This window comes from Saccopteryx bilineata, chromosome 2 (assembly GCF_036850765.1).
Source record: "Saccopteryx bilineata isolate mSacBil1 chromosome 2, mSacBil1_pri_phased_curated, whole genome shotgun sequence".
NCBI lineage: Eukaryota > Metazoa > Chordata > Mammalia > Chiroptera > Emballonuridae > Saccopteryx > Saccopteryx bilineata.
Genome location: NC_089491.1, coordinates 233,109,752 through 233,134,725, shown reverse-complemented (window position 1 = coordinate 233,134,725; position 24,974 = coordinate 233,109,752). Strand labels below are relative to the sequence as shown.

Sequence of the window (24,974 nt, the reverse complement as noted above, 5' to 3'; positions counted from 1 at the left end):
TGGCTTTTTTCCCACTTACTGAATTCCCTTGAGAGTCTATCCAGGTCAAGTAGTACTTGTTAGTATGGATGTACCAGTTTTTATTGAACTGTTTACCTATGGAAGGAAGTTAGGTTAATTCTGGTTTTGGGCTATAACAAATGAAGTTGCTGTGGACATTTGTGTCCAGGTCATTTCTCGGGGATTAAAGGACAGGAATACAGTTTCTGGGACAGAAACCACCAGACTGTGTGCAAGAGCACCGTGCATTTCACATTCTTGCCGGCAGCGTGATTGGTTCAGTTTTTCCATGTGCTCACCAGGATTGGTGGTGTTGCTTTTTTTGTTTTAAGCCATTTAAAAGCTAGTTCAGTACTCACAGCTTAGAGTGTATTTAAAAAGATCACAAAAATATCTTGATTTATAGGAACTCAGTGTTCAAATTAGTTTTGTATTTTTGTCCCAGACGGGGTTCTCTTTTCCTGGCCTCGCCTGGCAATCAGGGTCAGTATAAGTGTGCATGTTTCTGTTTACAGTTGCTGTCACCTGGAGTCCATGAATCTGCTGAAACAGTGCTAGACATGATCTTCAGAACTTCACTTTGTTCACTTTTTAAGTACGAATCTTTAAAAATTTTATTAGAAGTGGTTGGCATGAGATAAGGGTAACAGTTACCATTTACTGAGCATTTGCCATGGTTCAGGAGTACTTTAAGTACTTAGATATATTATGTTTTATTGTTAAATGTCCACTTTTGTGGTTTATAGCCGTTGGAGTTGTTTGGAATATTGATTGCACAGAGCTGGGCTGGCAGTAGACACCTGGGACTTGACTGTGTGTATGTTAAAGTTGTGCTCTTCCTGCTTTATGTCACGGATTATTTCAGTGGTGCTGTTTGCACCTCATGTGAGTAAATCCTAATTCATGTGTCAGTCAGAGTGGGATCATAAAGAGAAGGTGTGGTCCCAGTGGAAGGGTGTGATGAGCACACTTTTCAGACTCCCTTAGATTCACATTCCCAAATTAAAAAAACCCTATTTTATAATTCTCACAAATAAGTTATTTATATCTTTTACCTTCTATTCTTGTGTTTATCTACTAGACAGCTTTCAAGTGATGCATTTGTCTTTATTTTATATATTAACAGGTGACAGTTATAGGATTTGAACCTTTACTTCAGTTTGCCTACACTGCTAAGCTGTGTTTAAAGAAGGAAAATGTGGATGAAGTGTGCAAGTGTGTGGAATTTTTAGGTGTTCACGACATTGAGGAAGCCTGCTTTCAGTTTCTCAAATTTAAATCTTTGGATGCCACTGTAGACCGACAAGAGTGCCCAAGAAAAAAGTGTTTCCCACCACACTGTCAGAACACAGACCTAAAATTTTCACTTGTGGACCAGAAGGGTTTAGAAATTGATGAGGTGGAGAAATTTTTGGAAAATAAAAATGTTCAGACTCCTCATTGTAAACTCCGTGGGTACCAAGGAAATGCAAAAACATCACCACCTCTGCAAGACAGTGCCAGTCAGACATGTGAGTCCATGTGCTTAGAAAAGGGTGCTGCTCTAGCTTTGCCATCTTTATGCCCCAAATACAGAAAATTCCAAAAAGCATTTGGAACTGACAGAGTTCGTACTGTGGAATCTGGGTTCAAAGACGTTCCCACTGCTGTTCAGGCAAGTGAGACATCTGAAAATGAATGTCTGGGAGGAGTCCAGGACTCTGTTGATTTGCAGGTGGTTTTAAAATGTGAGGAGAGTAAAATAACAACAGAAGGTGAAGACACCAAGGAAGAGCCTGCTGCGCAGGGCCCGTCAGAAACACCGGAAGTGACTCCTTTGCCCCATAGTTCTTCTGCAGACCCTCCTGGACTCTATTCTCTGTCTCTCTTACACACATATGACCAGTATGGTGACTTGAATCTCGCTGGTATGCAGAACACAACAGTGTTAACAGAAAAACCATCCTTAGGCCCAAATGTTGGAGAAGAGAAAACCTTTGCTGAAAGTCAAGATTTACATTTGAAATCTGACTTGGGCTCCAGGGAGGAGAGCAGCCTTGCTTCCAGCGAGCGGAGTAGTGTGGAGCGGGAGGTGGCAGAGCACCTGGCCAAGGGTTTCTGGGGTGATGTGTGCAGCACGGACTCTCCTTGCCAAATGCAATTATCACCTGCTGTGACCAAAGATGGGCCAGAACACGTCCACTTCCAGAAGCGGTCTGAGTGTCCCTGGTTAGGGATCAGGATTAGCGAGAGCCCAGAACCTGGTCAGAGGACTTTTGCAACATTAAGTTCTGTCAACTGCCCTTTTATAAGTACTCTGAGCGCCGAAGGCCGTTCAAGCAGTTTGGAAATTGGAAGTGATGATTTTGCCTCAGAAGCCCAGCAGGAACCTTGTCCATATGCTTGTGTGATCAGCTTGGGAGATGACTCTGAGACGGACACCGAAGGAGACAGTGAGCCCTGTTCAGCCAGAGAACAAGAATGTGAGGTGAGGGGAACACGAAAGTGTTGTTCAGACATTGTTTTGTTACCATTATTTGGTATTTCCTGCATCAGCTCCTGTTGCAGTTCTGGGGATAAGAGCAGGCTCAGGGAGGAGGAAACCCATGCCCAGGTGTGAATTGCATGGTCTGGATGTAAAGAGTGTGAGGAAGGGCTTTGTATTCATAGACTTCAGGCAGGTGTGCTGATGTCAACCATGCATGGAGTCGCACATGGGCTATTTAACTCTTGATATCACATGCTACGTCCCCAGAAGAAAGGATGAGGACCCTCTATGGTAACTCCTAGAAAAGTCAGTACATATGTATTCTCATTGTCACAAGGTCTCCTGACCTGGGACTAGTCACTTGGCACTGAGTTGGCTGTGATGAGTTGTAGGCATGTGGCCTCTAATGCAGCGTTTTCTTTACATTCGTTTTTCATAGCCATATTTTTTTTCCGTAGCTATTTTAGCTGTTAATTTAATGAATGTCCTAATAATTTAGCACATGCTAACATATAGTTAGTGTGGCATTAATTGTGGGCTTGACCTGTGTCCTTTGTGTACAGTGTCTATGTGACAACTGCTCTTTGCTAAAATAGTCATATAATCCAGTAATAATAAGGACTTATTAGTTCCCTATCATTTTCTTTAGTTTTGTGTTTGTAGGTGACACAGGTTTGGAAGAGTATTAAGATGTTGTTTTTCCTTTAACTTTGGAAAGGGGTGATTGGTGATTTAAGATGTATGCATGAGTTAAATCTGTAGATTTTTGTATGTTATTTATAAATCCTAGTGTTTGGAACTATGAAAAGAATGTTAAAGAGAAAACATTTAAGAAATTTTAGAATATTTTGTTTCATTTATGTAACAAACTATATAGGTTGCTAGAGAAACTGACCAATGTTTTATTTGCTTTTTTTTTTTTTTTTTTTAATTTTTTTTTTCTGAAGCTGGAAACGGGGAGAGAGTCAGACAGACTCCCGCATGCGCCTGACTGGGATCCACCCGGCACGCCCACCAGGGGCGATGCTCTGCCCCTCCGGGGCGTCGCTCTGCCGCTACCAGAGCCACTCTAGCACCTGGGGCAGAGGCCAAGGAGCCATCCCCAGCGCCCGGGCCATCTTTGCTCCAATGGAGCCTTGGCTGCGGGAGGGGAAGAGAGAGACAGAGAGGAAGGAGGGGGGGGGGTGGAGAAGCAAATGGGTGCTTCTCCTATGTGCCCTGGCCGGGAATCGAACCCGGGTCCCCCGCACGCCAGGCCGACACTCTACCACTGAGCCAACCGGCCAGGGCCTTATTTGCATTTTTGGTCATTGATATAATTAAACTATCCTACAATTCTGTCGCTTAAAAAAATTATCTTTTTCGAAATTTTTGTATGTTGAAGATGAATTTAAAACATTTACAGGTTTCTCTAATTATTTCTGTATTGGCAAGTGAGATATGTAGATTTAATAGGAGTTATGTGAAATTACCATTTCCTGACAGAAAAATAAAGTTTTTCGAATGCTTTAGAAATACTAGTGTAATTACACTAGTATTAAATCAGAGCTCCACAGTCATATACATCAAAGAATAAAATAGATTTTGGGGGAGTTTGGGTAAAAACACATTAAAAACGCTTTAGAAAGAGGTATAAAGATATCTGTGTTGTATTAACATGCCCTAGTAGGATAGATTGTTTATTCATTTTAAATACATGAATATTTGTGTTAATGTTTGATTTGCTTATACAATACCTGCTTCTCAATTTGTCTTCTGAACACTCTCTAAAAGAAACTAGAAATATCAAGTAACTTTTCAGCTTTTACTATACGGGATAGTATAGAAGTTGGGAATAGAGATCTATTTATTTTGTTTCAAGTCTAAGTAAAGGTCTCTGGAAAACAAAGGCCTGTGTTGTCCCCATCCTAGTTTAAGCACAAAATCAGCAACAACAACTCATGTTTATTTCACTTTCTAGGTAAAACTGCCGTTTAATGCACAGCGAATAATTTCCCTTTCTCGAAATGATTTCCAATCCTTGCTGAAAATGCACAAGCTGACTCCCGAGCAGCTAGACTGTATTCATGACATTCGGAGGAGGAGCAAAAACAGGATTGCTGCCCAGCGCTGCCGCAAGAGGAAGCTCGACTGCATCCAGAACCTGGAGTCAGAGATTGAGAAGCTGGTGAGCAAGTCTGTCAATCCCACCACATTCGTCCATTCTTCTTTCTTTCTTTTTTTTTGTAGAGGAAATAGCTATTTCAATTCCTAAGTCAGATTATAATGTTCAATTTTACATTAATTTTAAAATTTCCAATTACCATTTTAAGAAAATAAATTATATGTCATTTTCAGAAAACTTAGGAAATAAAAAAAGAGGATGTTCATAGACTACAGTGTGTCCGTAAAGTCAGGGTGCACTTTTGACCGGTCACAGGAAAGCAACAAAAGACAATAGTAATGTGAAATCTGCACCAAATAAAAGGAAAACTCTCCCAGTTTCATACCTATTCAGTGTAGTTCAATGTGGGCTTACGCACAGATTTTTTAGGACTCCTTAGATAGCTATCCCGTATAGCCTCTACAGACTCATCACTGACTGATGGCCTACCAGAACAGGGTTTCTCCAACTGCCGGTTTCCTTCAACTGCTTATTCCACCGAGTAATGCTATTCCTATGTGGTGGTGCTTCATTATAAGTGCGCTGATAATCACGTTGCACTTTGGTCACAGATTCAAATTTAGCGAGCCACAGAACACACTGAACTTTCCTCTGTACCATTCACATCTCAACTGGCATGGCCGTGGGCTGCTCCGCTATATACACGATGTTACGTCATCATCTGTGCAGGCGCACATGCTGCCACATCATCCTACAGAAACTAGGAGGGTTTTCCTTTTATTTGGTGCAGATTTCACATTTCTATCGTCTTTTGTTGCTTTCCTGTGACCAGTCAAAAGTGCACCATGACTTTACGGACACACTGTATTTTACTTATGTAAGTATTCTACCTATTATAGCATAATATGCTGTAATATGTAAGTTAAGAACTATTTCTGGGTGCTTTTTAAATTATTTACAAATTAAGAATAATTTTACTATCTACCTAATTCTTAGTGGTTGAGTAAGGATGAAAGAAATTATAAGGCACTTCAGTTTCTTTGTGCTGTGTTTGGTATCTATAAAATTTAATGATTCAGCTGCTAGTTTAAATAGACTAGACTTGAATAACTTGTTTTGGTTGATACCAAAACAAACCAACTTGGATATTATATCCAAGGGGAAAAAAATCACATGCTGATATGAATGGAAAGTTTTAAGATCTACTGAGACACTGAGTGTGAAGAATGCTTGCTTTATTGAATTTTGTTTTTTGTTCCAGCATCAAAACAGACTGACAAAGCGAGTCACTTGCACCCATGTTTCTCTGCCCCTTAGAGGCTAGTGGGGGAAGCACTGTGTGAAATAGCCAGTAGTGTGGCTGCGGGAGTGGGAATGTGGTTGGAGACAGCAGGGAGACAGTGTCCAGCAGTAGGGAAATATTAACTAAGACCCAAAACTCAGTTCAGCTTTGGGTCTTTGTTAATTATTGGTGAAAGTGTAACATTGTAATTGTAGCAAATCTTCAAGTACAAACAGCAATTAAATATTTTATGTGCCTTCAAAAAAGTGAGAAAACTATATTTTGTATAACTTGCTGTGCAACAAGAGGAGGATGTATAACTGTGTACAGAGATGAAAGAGGAACCAGGTGATTTACAAACTAAGGCATGAGAGAGAGAAATACCTTTGTGATTTTGCTAAATGATTAATGTGGTTGGAATCAAAGAAGAAAAGTTACACATTTGGTCATATTTACCCCGTGTTTGGGGGTGTGTATTAGTCCATTCCTAAAGCATGAGCACCCTTATATTATTCAGCTTTGGATTAAACACTCACTTGCCTTCAGGCAGTGTGGCTCTAATTTCAGTGACAGTTCTGCTCTAAAACGCAGATGCTTTCAGACCTTTGGGTCACATCGGGCGAAGTCACATGGTTACAGTTCTTAGAGCTAATTGTGGCCTTTCCCTCTCAGCCGGTGACAGCTGTAGGGAGAATTGGTCCAGTTTTCTTCCTCTCCTAGAAACAAACAAAAATGATAAAACGAGCCTTTGTATCTATCAAGCTGGCTTCAGAAGTAACTTCATGTAAAAATGGATACTCAGCAACTATGTTGGGGAGTGGCTCTAACCTGTGTGCTGCACAAGGGGGTTACAGCTCAGCCCCCGGAGATGTGGAGATGTTCTCCCTTCAGGACTGCCTGGATGCTCAGTTCTAAATTCCAAGGAGGAGAGCACGTGGCTGACTTATTTTGGCTCAGGTGTCCTCGTCTGTGACTAGAGCATACACAGAGCCCCCCTCTCTGGCAGGCCGTGCACCAGCCCGATGGGTATGCTCACCGCTGTTTGCCAGTGTGAGCCCTGCTCCATCTCTCCCCTTCATGGTAGCACCAGAGAAGACCTGGGGGCTTTTATCAGAGGGATGCACCTTGCCCCAGCTTCCTTGAACCCTGTGAGTTCTTTACGCTGCCCTCAGGCCTGGGATGTGCACAGGCTGACTGCATCTGCAAGTGTAAGAGGTGTATTGCACATGTCAGTTTTGCTGCAGGTGTCCCTTCAGATGGAACTAAGCAGAAAATGTGCTATTTAAAAGGTTGGCTCTTTTCCTACAAGGAAAATAATTTGATTCCTAATATATTTATTACACGAAGAACGTTGCTCAGACTTGGGTTACTGGGCGACATCAGAGATCTTGTCTTTTGTGGAAAGAGAATAGCAGTGAGAGCCACAATCTCCCACAGGTTGGTAGTTAGCAGTGTGGAGAGTTGAGGACCAGAGGAGAGGCAGTGTTCTATTCTTTTAGTGGAGAGTCACCTTTTGGAAGTGCGGCCAGCATACAGCAGTTTCCCAGTCTCTCATCTGGATGGGAGATTAGAACACCTGCTGAGGGGAATTCTGTGTTTGATAAACACCCACTTTTATATAGCCCAGTGATTGATTGGATTAACATTTAAATGAATTTAATTGTTACCTTTTGTTCTTTTTCCAATTTAAAGTTGAGAATTGCTATCTCTTGATAGCTTTTTTTTAATCTCTCTTATGAGTGAAATTAAGCATTTTATTCATATTTTAAGGGTTATTTGTATATTTCTTTGAGCTGTCTGCCAGAGGTTTTACATTGTAGGGATTAGTCACCTTTTTCTAGTAGTGAGTACTTCTTTTTTTTTTTTTTTTTTTTTTTTTTTTTATAATTTTATTTTTTTAATGGGGTGACATCAATAAATCAGGATACATATATTCAAAGATAACAAGTCCAGGTTATCTTGTCGTTCAATTATGTTGCATACCCACCACCCAAAGTCAGATTGTCCTCTGTCACCTTCTATCTTGTTTTCTTTGTGCCCCTCCCACCCCTATCCCTCTCCCATTCCCCCCTCCCCCCCGTAACCACCACACTCTTATCAATGTCTCTTAGTTTCACTATTATGTCCCACCTACGTATGGAATAATACAGTTCCTGTTTTTTTCTGATTTACTTATTTCGCTTCGTATCATGTTATCAAGATCCCACCATTTTGCTGTAAATGTTCCGATGTCATCATTTCTTATGGCTGAGTAGTATTCCATAGTGTATATGTGCCACATCTTCTTTATCCAGTCATCTATTGATGGGCTTTTTGGTTGTTTCCATGTCCTGGCCACTGTGAACAATGCTGCAATAAACATGGGGCTGCATGTGTCTTTACGTATCAATGTTTCTGAGTTTTGGGGATATATACCCAGTAGAGGGATTGCTGGGTCATAAGGTAGTTCTATTTGCAGTTTTTTGAGGAACCACCATACTTTCTTCCATAATGGTTGTACTACTTTACATTCCCACCAACAGTGTATGAGGGTTCCTTTTTCTCCACAGCCTCTCCAACATTTGCTATTACCTGACTTGCTAATAACAGCTAATCGAACAGGTGTGAGGTGGTATCTCATTGCCGTTTTGATTTGCATTTCTCTAATAGCTAAAGAAGATGAGCATCTTTTCATATATCTGTTGGCCATTTGTATTTCTTCCTGGGAGAAGTGTCTATTCATATCCTCTTCCCATTTTTTTATTGGATTGTTTGTTTGTTTGTTGTTGAGTTTTATGAGTTCTTTGTATATTTTGGATATTAGGCCCTTATCTGAGCTGTTGTTTGAAAATATCATTTCCCATTTAGTTGGCTTTCTGTTTATTTTGTTATCAGTTTCCCTTGCTGAGCAAAAACTTCTTAGTCTGATGTAGTCCCATTCATTAATTTTTGCCTTCACTTCTCTTGCCATTGGAGTCAAATTCATAAAATGCTCTTTAAAACCCAGGTCCATGAGTTGAGTACCTATGTCTTCTTCAATGTACTTAATTGTTTCAGGTCTTATGTTTAGATCTTTGATCCATTTTGAGTTAATTTTTGTACAGGGGGAGAGACTGTAGTCCAGTTTCATTCTTTTGCATGTGGCTTTCCAGTTTTCCCAGCACCATTTATTGAAGAGGCTTTCTTTTCTCCATTGTGTGTTGTTGGCCCCTTTATCAAAAATTATTTGACTATATATATGTGGTTTTATTTCTGGACTTTCTATTCTGTTCCATTGGTCTGAGTGTCTATTTTTCTGCCAATACCATGCTGTTTTGATTGTAGTGGCCCTATAATAGAGTTTGAAGTCAGGTATTGTTATGCCCCCAGCTTCATTCTTTTTCTTTAGGATTGCTTTGGCTATTCGGGGTTTTTTATAGTTCCATATAAATCTGATGATTTTTTGCTCTATTTCTTTAAAAAATGTCATTGGAAGTTTGATGGGAATTGCATTAAATTTGTATATTGCTTTGGGTAATATAGCCATCTTGATTATATTTATTCTTCCTAGCCAAGAACAAGGTATATTCTTCCATCTCATTATATCTTTTTCGATTTCCCTTAACAATGGTTTATAGTTTTCATTATATAAGTCCTTTACATTCTTTGTTATGTTTATTCCTAAGTATTTTATTTTTTTTGTTGCAATCGTGAAGGGGATTATTCTTTTGAGTTCCTTCTCAGTTGTTTCATTGTTGGCATATAGAAAGGCTATTGACTTCTGTATGTTAATTTTGTATCCTGCGACCTTACTGTATTGGCTTATTGTTTCTAGTAGTCTTTTTGTGGATTCTTTGGGGTTTTCGATGTATAGGATCATATCATCTGCAAAAAGTGATACCTTTACTTCTTCTTTTCCGATATGGATGCCTTTTATTTCTTTGTCTTGTCTGATTGCTCTGGCTAGAACCTCTAGTACCACATTAAATAAGAGTGGAGAGAGTGGACAACCCTGTCTTGTTCCTGATTTAAGGGGGAAAGCCTTCAGTTTAGTGCCATTTAATATGATGTTAGCTGATGGTTTATCATATATGGCCTTTATCATGTTGAGATATTTTCCTTCTATACCCATTTTGTTGAGAGTCTTAAACATAAAATTGTGTTGTATTTTATCGAAAGCCTTTTCTGCGTCTATTGATAAGATCATGTGGTTTTTGTTCTTTGTTTTGTTGATATGGTGTATTACATTAACCGTTTTACGTATGTTGAACCATCCTTGAGATTCTGGGATGAATCCCACTTGATCATGATGTATTATTTTTTTAATATGTTGTTGTATTCGATTTGCTAGTATTTTGTTTAGTATTTTAGCATCTGTATTCATTAGAGATATTGGTCTGTAGTTTTCTTTTTTTGTGCCATCCTTGCCTGGTTTTGGTATGAGGGTTATGTTGGCCTCATAAAATGTGTTTGGAAGTATTGCTTCTTCTTCAATTTTTTGGAAGACTTTGAGTAGAATAGGAACCAAGTCTTCTTTGAATGTTTGATAAAATTCGCTGGTATAGCCGTCAGGGCCTGGACTTTTATTTTTGGGGAGGTTTTTAATGGTTTTTTCTATTTCTTCTCTACTGATAGGTCTGTTTAGGCTTTCTGCTTCTTCTTGACTCAGTCTAGGAAGGTTGTATTGTTCTAGGAATTTATCCATTTCTTCTAGGTTGTTGAATTTAGTGGCATAAAGTTTTTCATAGTATTCTACAATAATTCTTTGTATATCTACGGTGTCCGTGGTGATTTCTCCTCTTTCATTTTGGATTTTGTTTATATGAGTTCTTTCTCTTTTTTCCTTGGTAAGTCTTGCCAAGGGTTTGTCAATTTTGTTGATCTTTTCAAAGAACCAGCTCCTTGTTCTATTAATTTTTTCTATAGTTTTTCTGTTCTCTAATTCATTTATTTCTGCTCTGATTTTATTATCTCCTTTCTTCGGCTGGTTTTGGGTTGTCTTTGTTCTTCTTTTTCTAGTTCCTTAAGGTGGGAAGTTAAGTGGTTCACTTGGGCTCTCTCTTGTTTGTTCATATATGCCTGAAGCGATATGAACTTCCCTCTTATCACTGCTTTTGCTGCATCCCATAGATTCTGATATGTCGTATTGTCATTTTCATTAGTCTGTATATATCTTTTGATCTCTGCACTTATTTCTTCTTTGACCCATTCATTTTTTAAAAGTATGTTGTTTAGTTTCCACATTTTTGTGGGATTTTTTTCCTCTTTTTTGCAGTTGAATTCTAGTTTCAAGGCTTTATGATCAGAAAATATGCTTGGTACAACTTCAATTTTTCTGAATTTGCTGATATTGTTTTTGTGGCTCAACATATGGTCAATTCTTGAGAATTATCCATGTACACTGGAGAAAAATGTATACTCAGTCACTTTGGGATGAAATGTCCTGTAGATGTCTATCATATCCAGGTGCTCTAGTGTTTTGTTTAAGGCCACTATGTCTTTGTTGATTCTCTGTTTGGATGACCGATCTAGAGCCGTCAGCGGTGTATTGAGGTCTCCAAGTATGATTGTATTTTTGTCAGTTTTTATTTTAAGATCAATAAGTAGCTGTCTTATATATTTTGGTGCTCCTTGGTTTGGTGCATATATATTAAGAATTGTTATGTCTTCTTGATTCAGTGTCCCCTTAGCCATTATGAAATGGCCATTTTTGTCTCTAAGTACTTTTCCTGTCTTGTAGTCAGCATTATCCGATATGAGTATTGCTACACCTGCTTTTTTTTGGATGTTATTTGCTTGGAGTATTGTTTTCCAGCCTTTCACTTTGAATTTGTTTTTATCCTTGTTACTTAGATGAGTTTCCTGTAGGCAGCATACAGTTGGATTTTCTTTTTTAATCCATTCTGCTACTCTGTGCCTTTTTATTGGTGAGTTTAATCCATTTACATTTAGTGTAATTATTGATACTTGTGAGTTCCCTATTGCCATTTTATATCTTGCTTTCTGTTAGTTTTGTGTCTTGTTTGATCCTTCTCTTTCGTTTTTCTATCTTTTGTTTTTATTTGGTTGTATTCCATACATCTTTCCTCTGTTGCTATCTTTTTTATCTCATGTGCTTCTGTGGTGGTTTTTTCAATGGTGGTTACCTTTGAGTAATGAAAAGGGTCCCTACCCTGTTCATTGTAGCGAACTATTTTGTGAGTACTTTTGCACTCCATCGTCCTTTGCTACTGTTAATCTCCGTCTTCTCCCCCTCTTTCTTTTTGTTGTTGTCACAGTTTAAATTTGGTTTTATTGTGTTCTTCTTGGAGCTTTTACTTGTGGCTCTGTTTTTTTTTGTTCTTTGTATCTGATTGGAGAACCCCCTTTAGTAATTCCTGGAGTGGGGGTTTTCTGATGATAAATTCCCTCATCTTTTCTGTATCTGTGAATGTTTTTATTTCTCCTTCGTATTTGAAGGATAGCTTTGATGGGTATAGTATTCGTGGCTGAAAGTTCCTCTCTTTCAGGACTTTAAATATTGGGGTCCACTCTCTTCTAGCTTGTAGAGTTTCTGCTGAGAAATCTGATGATAATCTAATGGGCCTTCCTTTATATGTTGTATTCTTCTTTTCCCTGGCTTCCTTGAGAATTTTTTCTTTGCTGTTGGTTTGTGTCAATTTCATTATGATATGCCTTGGAGTAGGTTTGTTGGGGTTAAGAAAACTTGGAGTTCTGTTTGCTTCTTGAACTTGAGGCTTTAGTTCTTTCCACAGGCTTGGGAAGTTCTCATCAATTATTTGTTTAAGTATGTTCTCCATTCCATTTTCTCTCTCTTCTCCCTCTGATATACCTATTATTCTTATGTTATTCTTTTTGATGGAGTCAGATAATTCTTGTAGGGCTATCTCATTTTTTTTAATTTTTGAGTCTCTTTCTTCTTCTCTCTGTTGTGCCTCAAGTTGCTTGTCTTCTATTTCACTAATCCTCTCTTCTATCTGACCTGTTCTATTAGCTAAGCTTGTTACTTCGTTTTTCAGCTCGTGAATTGAGTTTTTCATCTCTGTTTGATTTGTTTTTATAGTTTCAATTTCCTTGGACATATATTCTTTGTGTTCATGGAGTTGTTTTCTGAGCTCCCTATATTGCCTTTCTGTGTTTTCTTGTATATCTCGGAGGATTTTTAGGATTTCTATCTTGAATTCTCTGTCATTTAGCTCCAAGGTTTCCAATATATTAAATTTTTTCTCCATAGATTTTTCCTCATCTAGCTGTGTTACCTCTCTTTCTTTTGTATCCATGATATTCGATTTTCTCTTCCTTAATGGCATCTGAGGGTGGTTTTGTTGATAGTATTAATGAGATTTAATAAAGAATAAAAAGTTAAAAAAAAATAAAAAAATAACAAATCGAAAAGAGTTGTTTTTTTTTAAAAAAAATTAATAATGAAATAAAGAAAAATACAATAAAATAAAAATTTTTTAAAAAAGGAAATTATTCCCCCCCTCTTTTTTTCCTCTCCTCTCCTCTCCCCTCTTTCTTGAGAAAATCTTGTGGTGGACTGTGAGTTATAACAAACAATGCCTGTGATGGAGGGCCTGAATTGGGGAAAAGTAATAAAGGGGCAAAAAAGAGAGAAAGAAAAAAAAAAAAAAGAAAAAAGAAAAAAAAAAGAGCGTATGGACCCACAAAAAGCAAATAAGGAAAAAATTTGGGTCAAGAATAAAATGATTTGCTTTTAGGTGTTGGTTTTCTAAGAGTTATGATGAGAGGAATAAGAGGAAAATGGAAAAAGGGGGGGACAAATTAAAAACTTACTATTGTATTTAGTGGAACAAGAACTAGATAATATGGAGAGCCAGGGATGGGAGCACTGCTAGTGAGTTAAAAAGGTGAAGTAAAAACCCCCCAAAATGCCACAAACATAGGTTTGAGTCCCAGATAAGATAATTTGTTTGTTATTGAGGTTTGAATGAGAGGAGATGTAAAGGAGAAAGGAAGAAACTAATATAGAGGGAGAAAAGAAAGAGAGAGAGAGAAAAAAAGAGGGAACCACTAAAAGAAGAAAAAAGAAAGGAGAGAGAGAGAGAGAGTTAAGGGTTTTGGAGTGCAACCCTCATAGAGAGAAAGGAAGAGAAGAGAAATGATAATGGGAGATGTAACACTTATGGGTAGTGTAGTTCAAGGAGAGGAGAGAGTAAGACCGGTAGAGAGTTAATCGGCCAAATTGGAGGAGGAAAAAAAAGTCTCAAGAATGAAGATAAGAGAAACAAGCGAACAAATATAATAAAATGGGATAGGTTATAAAGTCTGCAGATTATTCTTGATTTTGAGAGGTTATCTTCTTGCTTTTTCTTTTCTCTCCCTCTTCCTGGTCGGTGACTCTGTACCCCGGGTTCTGCCCCTTTGGCACGCTCAGGTAGAGGTTTGCAGTTGATAAGTCTCTATGGCAATGTCATGTATTGTGCTTTATTCTCGTTGGGAGTCGAGGCTCATTAGCATTTATAGGCTCCGACAGTGAGAGAGTCCGTGTTCCTGGAGCCTTTCTCCTAGTCTTTCCTTCCTCAATTAGTAGCCTGATAGTCCAGGTATGGGGTTGCTGCTGCCTCTGCCTGGATAGTAAGAGGCTCAAATTGCTGGCAACTCCCCACTCTATTTCCACTCAGCACAGGGCTCTGGGTAAGGCTCAGTCAGTCAGAGCTGCTAGCATAATCGGGCGGGCTTTCCGCCCACTCGAAGACCTCTGGCTCTGCCACTCTATCCGGTAACACAAGCGGGCGCCCACTTCCGGGGCGCTTGGAGGAAACTCACTCACTGTCTGCAACCAGGATATCCGGCCAGCAGTCTCACACTCTGAGTGAAACCCCCAACCGCAGGGAAAAGTTGCAGCGTTGGAATTGAGTCTCGCTCCGTCCCCGTGTGCGGCTTTTGCAAGGCGCTGGGGCGGCCCGAGATTCCACTTTGGCCCACACAAAGGCCCCTGACTCTGCCCCTCTGTGCGATAACACGGGCGCGCACTGCCGAGGCACTCGGAGGAATCGCTCACTCCTTATCTGCGCGCGCAAACCAGGATATGAGGCCGGCCACGGTTCCCTCTGAGTGAAACAGCCTCCAGCACAGAAAATCTCCACCGTTGGGATTAGTTCTCACTCCCTCCCGTGCGTGGCTTTCCCAGGGCGCTGGGGCTGCCCAGAGACTCTGCCCTCAGCCCACAGAAAGGCCTCTGACCCTGCCTCTCCGTGGGGCAACACGGGCACCCACTTCCGCGGCTTAGGAAGAAATCTCTCTTCCACTAACTGCGCACCGACCAGGAGACCGGGTAAAATGGCCGCTCCGCTTGTCTTTCTTTGTTTGGGTTTGGCGCGAGTGTTAGCTTGTATTGCCCGGGTTGCCACAGGATCAGATTTTCCTCGGCTTGGATCTCTGAGCCACAGCCTGGTTCAGCCGTTTTTTGCTGCGGCGGCCTGGATCTATTCACCCCCTTTGCCCGCCTCAGTTTCTATATTCACAGTTACCAGAGAAAGCCGCCCTGTTTAGGTTAGTGAGGAAGGCGGAGCATTTCTTACTCCCTATTTCCTTCGGGGTTTGGTTATATATTTATCCAATTTTTCACTCAATCATACCTTTGGGTGTATTGCGAAGAATCTGGAAGCTCCAAGTATAGGTTTTTCTGTTTCTGGTTGAAGATCTTGTTGAATTTTGGGGGAGATTTATCGGTATCGCTTCCTACTCCGCCATTACTCTGACGTCATCCGTGAGTACTTCTTAACCTAAAATAAATTGTCACAGCCATCTGGCTTTTGGCACCAAATTCTTCCACTTCTTATCTTTATTGGGTAAGTTATATTTAAAATATTTTTAACTTCTTACATTTACATGAATATTGTACACTAGCCATTGAAAAATGACGATTTGAATGTAAATTTGTTTTGTTGTCTCAAAATACATAATGGATACATAATGGTACCAGAATACCAATTTTATTCATTTTTAAAAATAGATTTATGATTTAGGTCACAGCACTTCAAACTTATGATTTATATAGTTGCATTGTAAGGAAATTAAAATGTAGAAAATAGGTAGCAGGGTACTGGTAGTGAGTATGTTTGAGAGGTGTCTCTAATAATGATCATGAAGTGATTAAGTTTTTTTATTTTTTTTGTTTTTGTTTTTTTAGTGAGAGAGAGAGAGACAGACAGGAAGGGAGAGAGATGAGAAGTATCAACTCATACTTGTTGCACCCTAGTTGTTCAATGATTGCTTCTCATACATGACTTGACTAGGGGGCTTCAATCGAGCCAGTGACCCCTTGCTCAAGTCAGTGATTTTGGGGTCATGTCTATGATCCCACGCTCAAGCCAGCAACCTTGGGGTTTCAAACATGGGTCCTCAGCATCCCAGGCTGACTCTCTATCTACTGCACCACTGCCTGGTGAGGTGAAGTGATTAAGTTGAATTACTTTTATTTATTTAACCATCATTAACTTACTGTCCTAAGTTTTTAAACTGAGTGCAGTTGAAGTAAATCTGTCTTTTAAAATTAGAGTGAAATGGGAAAATCAGCTAACTGCCTGGCGACATGTGTGTGTAGGAGTTAGCTTCAACTGCAGGGGACAGACTGGAGCGTTTACTGTATAGAATTCATGGTGGAGTTTCAGGGTCGTGCCTGTGGGTTTAGTTGTAAAACAGTGAGCTGGAATCCTTAGAGAGGGTCCCAGTGCCATCCTTTCTTTAGTGGTGGGAATAGTGAGAGTGAGATCATGTTGCTGTTTATCTGACGACACAGAAGTTATAAAATATTTGTAATATTTGTAGCATCTGTAGGTCAGGTGGGTGCTGACCGTATCAAATGAGTCCCTCTCTGGACAGTTGGGGGCTGGGCTCTGCTCTCACTCTCTAGGCACTTGCAGAGTCATTGTATCAAAAAACCGCCCATGACAAACTCTTTGCAAAAAAAAAAAATGTACTGTTGAGCATTGATTTTGGTTTTATTTATTCATTTAGAGATAAATACATGTAAAAATATATTATTGAGCTATGCATATTTTGTCCAAAACAGAACAATTGTGTAAACATTCGAACAAATTGGAGAATACTTTGCAATATAAAAATTTTTTACTTTATAATCATTGTACATTTTCTCAAATGTACAATTTTAGATGCTGTGAAATATTTAAAAACTACCATAGTTGAAGTTACACGGTTTTTTGGAAAAACTTTTATATAAAACAGGAATAGTAGTTTTGTATAAAGCAAATTTCCTTTTAGCCTTTTAGCTATTTTTGTTTCAGAAAAGACTGTTTAGAGTAGCGGTTCTCAACCTGTGGGTCGCGACCCCGGCGGGGGTCGAACGACCAAAACACATTTGGCGACCCCTGTGTTTTGGTCGTTCGACCCCCGCCGGGGTCGCGACCCACAGGTTGAGAACTGCTGGTTTAGAGGATTCTCACTGTGAAACTCCCTAACTGCTCACTGGCAGCCTACGCTTCTTAGGACCAGTGAGCAGAATCAGAGAGCTATCAGATTTCATAGGAGAAGCTCTGACCTTCGCAGTGTTCATCTCTCTTCCCTTACAAGCAGTTGGACGCCTGGCTTTGGGCCTCCTGTTGGACGAGAAGCTGGCGCAGCAGGAGGGTGAGAGTCAGCCGAGGAGGAGGTGCTTTGGCAGCAGCGGGGGCCAGGATGGGCAAGCTGGGCCGGCAGGACTTCTGAAAACATCTGTGGGAAGCATTCCTGTAGAGATAAGCATTTTCAATAATAACAGCAGCAAGAACAACTGACAAACAGAACACCCCCACCACAATTACACACACACACACACACACACACACACACACACACACTTCTTCACACCTTAGTAACTCACACACTAGCTTTCTAACTCGGGGTCCCACTTGTGAAATTAGCCGTTGTGTGTGCATTACATAGTTGAGATTGCGTATTGAAAACAGCACAATATTTGACACACAGGAAATGCTCCACAAATGTCCGTCATCACTAGACTCTTGCTATGATTGAGTTATAGCCGTTATGATCAGTGCTGGTACTTACCAGTTTCTCTTCTGTCCAGAAGGTCAAGTCCACACTTGTTTACCCATGACCCACACAAGTGTGTCACAAATTGTTTCAGCAAAAAACTAATGCAAATGACATTGGGCTAGGTAGAATATTTTCCCTACTTTGCATGTTTGATATTTTAATGTGTTTTACTTAAAATGTAGAGTTGGTGATTGTGGGGTGTTGCCCCAGACCCCCAGGTCCCCAGAGCAATGACATGAGCATCCATTTATCTTTCTAAAATCTGAAAAACTCTGAATCCTGGACATATCTAGGCCTGAGGTTTGGATGAAGGATTTTGTGGGCCTGAGGCATTTAATATATTTTTCAGTTGAATTGAAAGGAAAAATTCTGTGTGGTCATGTTTAATGAGAAGAGGCTTTGGAGAGACGTGTTTGGTGGCCTGAGGGTGTCGACTGGGTGATAAACACACTGTTTTCTGTCCTGTCCACAGCAACACGAGAAGGAGAACTTGCTGAAGGAGAGGGACCATATCCTGTGCACTCTGGGGGAGACCAAGCAGAACCTGACCGGGCTGTGCCAGCAGGTCTGTGAGGAGGCGGCCCTGAGTCCGGAGCAGATACAGATCCTCGCCAAGTACTCCGCCTCGGACTGCCCCCTCTCATTCTTGGTTTCTGAGAAAGAGAAACGTGCTTCTGATGGTGCTTTTGCGTTTCCACCCAGTTCGAGTTTACTGGAGGGGCCTCCAGCTGTGCCACCTGCTGGGGAGCAAGGCCCCTGCTGCCCTAGTGGGAAGGCCAGTGTGAGGGGCTGCACTCAGGGCCCGGAGCCCTGGCCGGCCTCCAGGGTGGCCTCTGAGCATGCAGGGCTCATGGACCAGTGTCGCCAGAGTGCGGGCATCTCGGACTTCTGTCAGCAGATGACAGACAAGTGCACTACTGACGAGTGAGCTCATCCACTCAAACCATCATGCTTTCTGCTGGGGTTCTGATGTTTGTCCTGAAAGCCTGGCCTAGCCACCTGTCAGCCATGGTGTCTCTTCCCCTTGTGGTGCGCTGGGGGAGGAGGGGAGTCTGAAGTTGCCCTGACTCCACGAGAGGCACAGAAATGATCTGTCTTCTGGACACAGAACCACACATGACCGTCATTGGCTTTAATAACTTCTGATTTACAGAGTAGTAATTGTCAGTCACAGCTCTTCCCTGTACTCAGAATAAGTATGAGCATGTGCCTATAGCCTTTCCAGCACAGCGAGCAGCTGCCGTGTCTGCAGAGGTTCCTGTGAAGAGCAGCCCACAGAAATGTAGTGACCGCCCTTTCTGCCACGTGTTGGTGGAAACACGTCCCCAGCACTGCCAGCAGACCTGCGCAGGATTGGGTGTCCTGTCCTTGGGTGTACGTGTAGAGATGTCTGCCTGAACCTGGAACTTGTCCTCTGCTTCTGCTAGCACCAGTGAGTGGGTGGCTGCATTGTGAGCCCTACGCCAAATTGGACTTTGGGAAATGGGGACCCACGGTGGCCTAAGGCAGAGACTCACTCCTTGTCACTGTTGACTTCAGAAGTCCTGGCTGCATGAGAGTGGATGAGTGTCATCCTGCCTTTTTCTCTGCAGTCTTTCCCACATCGGGGCCGTCATGTCTTCCTGTTTCCTATGCTCTGTCCCTGCAGAGGGAGAAGTAGGACTCGGGGTCGCAGCCTGAGTGAGCACTGGCAGTGCCGCCAGGGCTCCCGAGGCCTGAGCTTACTTGCCCTATGTAGCGCCTACGTGAGAACGCCAGGCTTGGGAGGGGGCTGCCTGTTGTGTTAGGAGTGGAAGTGACTGTCCACCCTGGTTTTGGACTCCTGTGGTTTGCTGTACAAGCATTATTACAACCAGTCAGCTTGGGAAGGGGTGGGACTCGTCTTGTTTCAAAGTGGGTTTGAATTTGGAAACCAGATGAAATCTTGCTCTCTTCCCTGGAGCTGGTGTGTGAGGGAATGAGTCATGTTGACATGGGCATCTCACAGTCACCCTGTGTTTATCCAGCCTTGCTTTAAAATACAGATTTTATATCTGAGTGCTCACCTCATAACGTTGTTTTGGTGGTTTTTAGGCAACCCGGTATGATAGACTTGTGAGAGTCAGATGAAAGCTATAGACATCAAGTTCTCGCAGTTACACAGAACTGAATATACTCTCATTCACAGACACATTTGCAGGGCCCAGTTTTAAAGGTACAAAGGAGTAATTTATGGTCTTTGGATTAGAAAGTACTTCACCAGGTCTGACAGCTGAGAGACTTTCATAGATGGAGCCCTGAACCTGGTGAAGGGCCCGTGCTGTCCGTGTGAGGAACAGCCACCTGTCACGCGGACCAAGTCTTTGGGGACCACACTGGGCACTTCAGAGTCCTTTGTCAAGTGTTATCCTATTTGATGGGGGGTGGTTGGGGGAGATAGTACTGGTGTAGTTTCAGTGGTTTGTATGTTATCTCTGTTATGGACTTAGTTGTAATAAAGAGAACTAGTTGGGCTTGTTTATATGCTAGAGGCTTCTAGAGTAAATACACCCAATGTGTCGGGAGGATGATGCTGATTCTGTGATGACGCACCCATGCGATAGAAAAAACGTGTACACACATCCCCATGTAGCTGTTTCCTTGATACTTGTAATTTTAAGTTTTAACTTCAAAACATAAAATAATATAAAAACATTTCTGGTTTACAAAATGTAAAATCTTACACAAGCCAATGGAATCCTTGATCTCCTACCTCACAGGACACACAGCTGTCCGTCGTACCCTTTGTGTGCAGATGTCATGTGGCCTTGTGCCTGACTGCCCTGTAAATACTGCTCAGAATGGTAACACCTTGTTGTCCCCAGAGTTCAAACAAACATGGTTTTTAGGGCACTTGGTTTAAATTTATCTCTATATAAACAGTGTAGCATTAAGGTTTATTTTAATGATATTCTGAGTATTGGCCAAGTGTAATATTTTGTAAAATAAGGCATTGTTTCAGTAGCCAGCATGTAAAACAAGTAACTACACTACCTCACACCACCATGGCGCTCAGTCTGTGGCAGAGACGGAGAGCTAGTCGGTTTTACCTTTGTCTTTTGTCTATAAGGTGGGAAAAGAGATTGCATCGCATTACACATTTATGCCCAAGTTACCTTATAAAGTTTTTTTCTAAAAATCTGTGTTGATTTTGTTGAGGGTGTGGAAGGCAGATGAGGATTATGTGCATAGCATGTGTCCTTCCCTGCGTGGGTCTGGAGGCTGCTCCCATGTGTGCTGCACTGGTGTGTGGTCATGGCTCCTCATTATGGGTCAGCGTCGGAATGCTAGGTGATTTTTAAAAAGCTGTTATGTCTAACTCAACAAAATGTTACCTTAAATTTTTTTATTTCAATTCACCTATAGCAAATGATTTGTTGTTAAATTGTTCTATTCAAAGCAAATATGAATATAAATCTTGGTTCTCCATTTGTAACTTGTATAACATAATTTACTGTAGTGTAATGCTTAACCGGTTCTGACGAAGGAGTTAAGTACATTGATGGACAGACAGATGGTGCAGGTGTCTATGGACACTGAGCCACGAGTACAACTTGGGAAAATCAAACAGACGGCAACGTTGTAGTGGATTCTCAGGTGAACTTTCTTCAGTTATGGAACATCTGTTTTGAATTTGTAAATATTTTAAGTGTTTTATTAAAGCATTCTTTGAAACCTGTTAGGTAAATGAAAATTTGAAGCCATAATGGCGTACTAATTGTAAATAAACATCTATTGATTTTTTTGTATTTTTCTTAATATAATTTTCTAACAATGCAATAATAAAACCACTAAATTTATATATCCAATATCTTATTAAGATCATGTTTTATTACAAGTAAACTTTCTTAGTATTTATGTTTCCTCCCTAATGTGCTTATCTAAATGTAGCAAGGCGATGTGCTAGATGTTGGTGATAAGTTGATAGTTAAATAAAATTCCCTAAGGTTGCTTTGAACTGGACAGAGTTGTGTGTCCCATTCCCTCCCACCTCTCCTGTGAATTGCTTGTCTGTGTCTTTTGATCAGTGGTCAGTATAACTGTCATCTGTGTGAGGGAACCTTTCATCTTTTATAATTGTTGTACCGGAAAAATAAATTCCCAAGTGTTTAAGGAAGGGCAGGTTTTACCTGCTTCTCTTCACGTGCACCCAGTCTTTGGGTGAAGATATGCTTGTCGGTCCCTGCGTTTTACAAACTCACCTGCTGAGTCAGCCTCTGGCCCAGCCCTGTCCCAGCTCACCGCTCAGAGCCCTTGGTGATCTGACACACTCTCACCGGGGGCAATTCTGCATCCTCGGTGTTTGGCAATTTCTAGAGACATGAGCAGTGGTGGCAGAGGCCAGGCACATGGCCACGATGCACAGAGCAGCCCTCCTAGCAGAGAATCAGCCACTTGAGGCCATCTGTGCTGGGGCTGAGGAATCTTCATGGAACCAGCCATGGGGTCAGGTTGACGTGTAGGAAGTGCTCCATGAAGTACAGCAGGGTGGTGGCTACAGGAGTCCAAGGAGGAGGGAGTAAGGAATGGGGATTTCAGTGAGGCTAGTCTGCAGAGAGGGGGCAGCCTGATGTGTAAGGGGTTTAAGGAGGCAGTGTCCCGGGGGAGGGACCCAACCTGGACTCAGCGAGTCTGCTGACCACAGTATCTCTGGCATCTTACACAGTACCCTCTGAGTACTAACCTTCTCTTGGTTGGCCTGTGGTCAGACTTCAGAGCCTTTGAGAATAGAAGTGTAAACAGTAAATGAGGTTCTAGAGGGGGACCAGTAAGGAGCACCCACGTCCTGGTCCCAGAGTTCTGAGCCAGTTGAGAAATACGGTGGTGAGTGACTTCCGTGTTGCTGATGGAAGCCAGGTTGGGGGACATGGCTGTACGTACAGCTGTTTAGCCCAGTGAATTTACTGAATGTGAACTTGAGCTCCAGCCAGTTGCCCAGCTCACACCCAAAAGGGCAGAGCCCTCAGAGGGGCAGGGACATGTATCCCCGGGCAGGCAGACCCTGTGACTAGGGGATGGCTGACTGTCTATTACAACCTAATGATCAGAACCACGGACCCTTTCCAGGGCCCATGGGGAGAAAGGGACACAGGGGCTGGAGGGTATTTGGGAAAATCCTGAAAACTGGGATGTGTTCCTCCATCTCAGTTTTTTCGATGCTGTACTTACCCCTTGTGCACCTGGAGGAGAGCACACCTGTCTCCCTTTTCTGGGGCCGCTTAACACCAGCCTCTACTCTGCAAGGTGGCTTCCTGGCCAGTCAGAAGGTAGACCTCTGCTCTCCCAGTGGCCCTGCGGTCGATCCAGCATGAAACTCAAAGGTACTGGGTACTAAAGACTGGAAATGAACTCCTTGCTCTTCCCACCCCTCACTCCCTCCTGCCTTATCCCGTAAAGCACACCAGAGGCTCCACAGTGAGACTGAATTCTAACACGAGAAGATTCCCATAGGAAACTTTATGGGATAGTCCAATAAGAAGTGCTGGCAGCAGGAGAGCCCAGCTCTGACTGTAAATCGCTTCCCATTACACTTGAAGGGGAGAAACAGTTCCAAGATTAAATTCCTTTGGAAATTAAAATCCAAAGACAAAGTCTACAGGAATTAAGTAACTAAAACTATTTTGCCCTTGTGAGTGTTAATTACACACATTGTAGGAAAAATAAATTCAGAAACTGTCCTCTTGAATTTCTCCTTTGGACCCCCCCCCCTCCCCCCAGCCCGAGGAGTTGGTGCCTGTGAGGAACTGAGGTTCTCATGGAAGCCGCGGGTGTTGTTGGGCACTTGTGCTGGAGTGTATCCTGCCCGGCCCAGCGGGAGCCCGTTCAAGGCCGAGCCTGTGGATGTTCGCCTCCCAGGGTCTGTACACTGGGCACAGAATCAGCACAGCCTGGGCCCCGCCTGGCCTCGTTTGAGATAAGCCACCTGCACACACCTGTCTGGTGGAGAGGTGGCTTCAGCTGCCCCGTGGTCTGCCCCGTTGTCAGCACTCAGGACTCAGCCTGCCTTCCTCTCAGCTGGGAGGACCCTCAGGAAGGGCTGCTTCTTGGCCTTGGGCTTTGATCACTTCTAGAATCTGAGACTTCATGTTGCATAACGCCTGCATTTATGTTTTTCCTCCAACAGGGTGTGTCTGGCCCCAGAGCCCAGGGCCCAGGGCTTGAGGGCACCCTCCAGTGCTCCTAGCACCCCTCAACCCCACCGCAAGCACGTTAGGCCTGAGCCACAGTGGAGTTGAGGCCCCTCCTGCACACTGTGTCCAGGCCTAAGCGAGCTGCCCCCTGGGTGACTCCCTTTACATGGACACGAGGCAGGTACAGAAGTCGCATGGACCCCAGGCTCGCCCTCCACACTACCTCACGGCTGAGACTCACCATAGCTGTGGTGCTGGTGACATGGGCCTGGCTCAACAGTTCAAAGCTAGAACTGTCCCAGTGCTGCCTGCCCTGTGAAGTCCCCAGCAGTGTGCCCCGAGGCCACCTGCCCTGGGCGAGGCTGTTGTCTCCCGTGGAGGAGAGGACACCCACGGCCAGCTGCCTTCAGGGTGATCTGTGCCACATGGCTCCTGGCCTCGGGCAGTCCACCCAGGGGCCTTTTGGCGATATTTCAGCCAACTTGAAGTTCACAGATAGTAGCCTGAGGAGAGTGGGCACTGGCCGACAGGCACCCCGGTGTCTCTGACATGGGCACTCCATCTGCTTCCCATCCTCAGGCGAGTGGACCGCAATCTGGGAGAACTGCTGTGACGGCTGGATGCTGCCCTGTTTTCAGAAGGAAGCAGTATGCTGTGATAATCCCAAATGTCTCAGGCTGAATTGGGTCGCTTCACACTCTGAGCTTGACCCAGTGCAGCTTCTGGTCCTGTGAGAGGCCCCTCTGCGGAGTGCCTAGTGCAGGGGTCCCCAAACTGCGGCCCCCTGAGGCCACTTATCCGGCCCCCACCGCACTTCCTGAAGGGCACCTCTTTCATTGGTGGTCAGCAAGAGGAGCATAGTTCCCATTAAAATACTGGTCAGTTTGTTGATTTAAATTTATTTGTTCTTTATTTTAAATATTGTATTTGTTCCCATTTTGTTTTTTTACTTTAAAATAAGATATGTGCAGAGTGCATAGGGATTTGTTCATAGTT

The 24,974-nt window shown here is 42.5% G+C and overlaps 1 protein-coding gene across 2 annotated transcripts in view; it reads left to right on the top strand.

The window, feature by feature from the left end:
* The window catches only part of BACH1 (BTB domain and CNC homolog 1), a 50,857-nt gene extending 29,259 nt beyond the window's left edge, over nt 1-21,598 (top strand). For both annotated transcript variants that reach the window (XM_066259576.1, XM_066259577.1), the window contains exons 3-5: nt 1,127-2,467; nt 4,428-4,634; nt 18,302-21,598. In XM_066259576.1, coding sequence (XP_066115673.1) covers nt 1,127-2,467; nt 4,428-4,634; nt 18,302-18,757 — 2,004 coding nt within the window. In that variant the 3' untranslated portion in view covers nt 18,758-21,598. The remainder of the gene's footprint in view (nt 1-1,126; nt 2,468-4,427; nt 4,635-18,301) is intronic.
* The last annotated feature ends 3,376 nt before the right edge of the window (nt 21,599-24,974 follow it).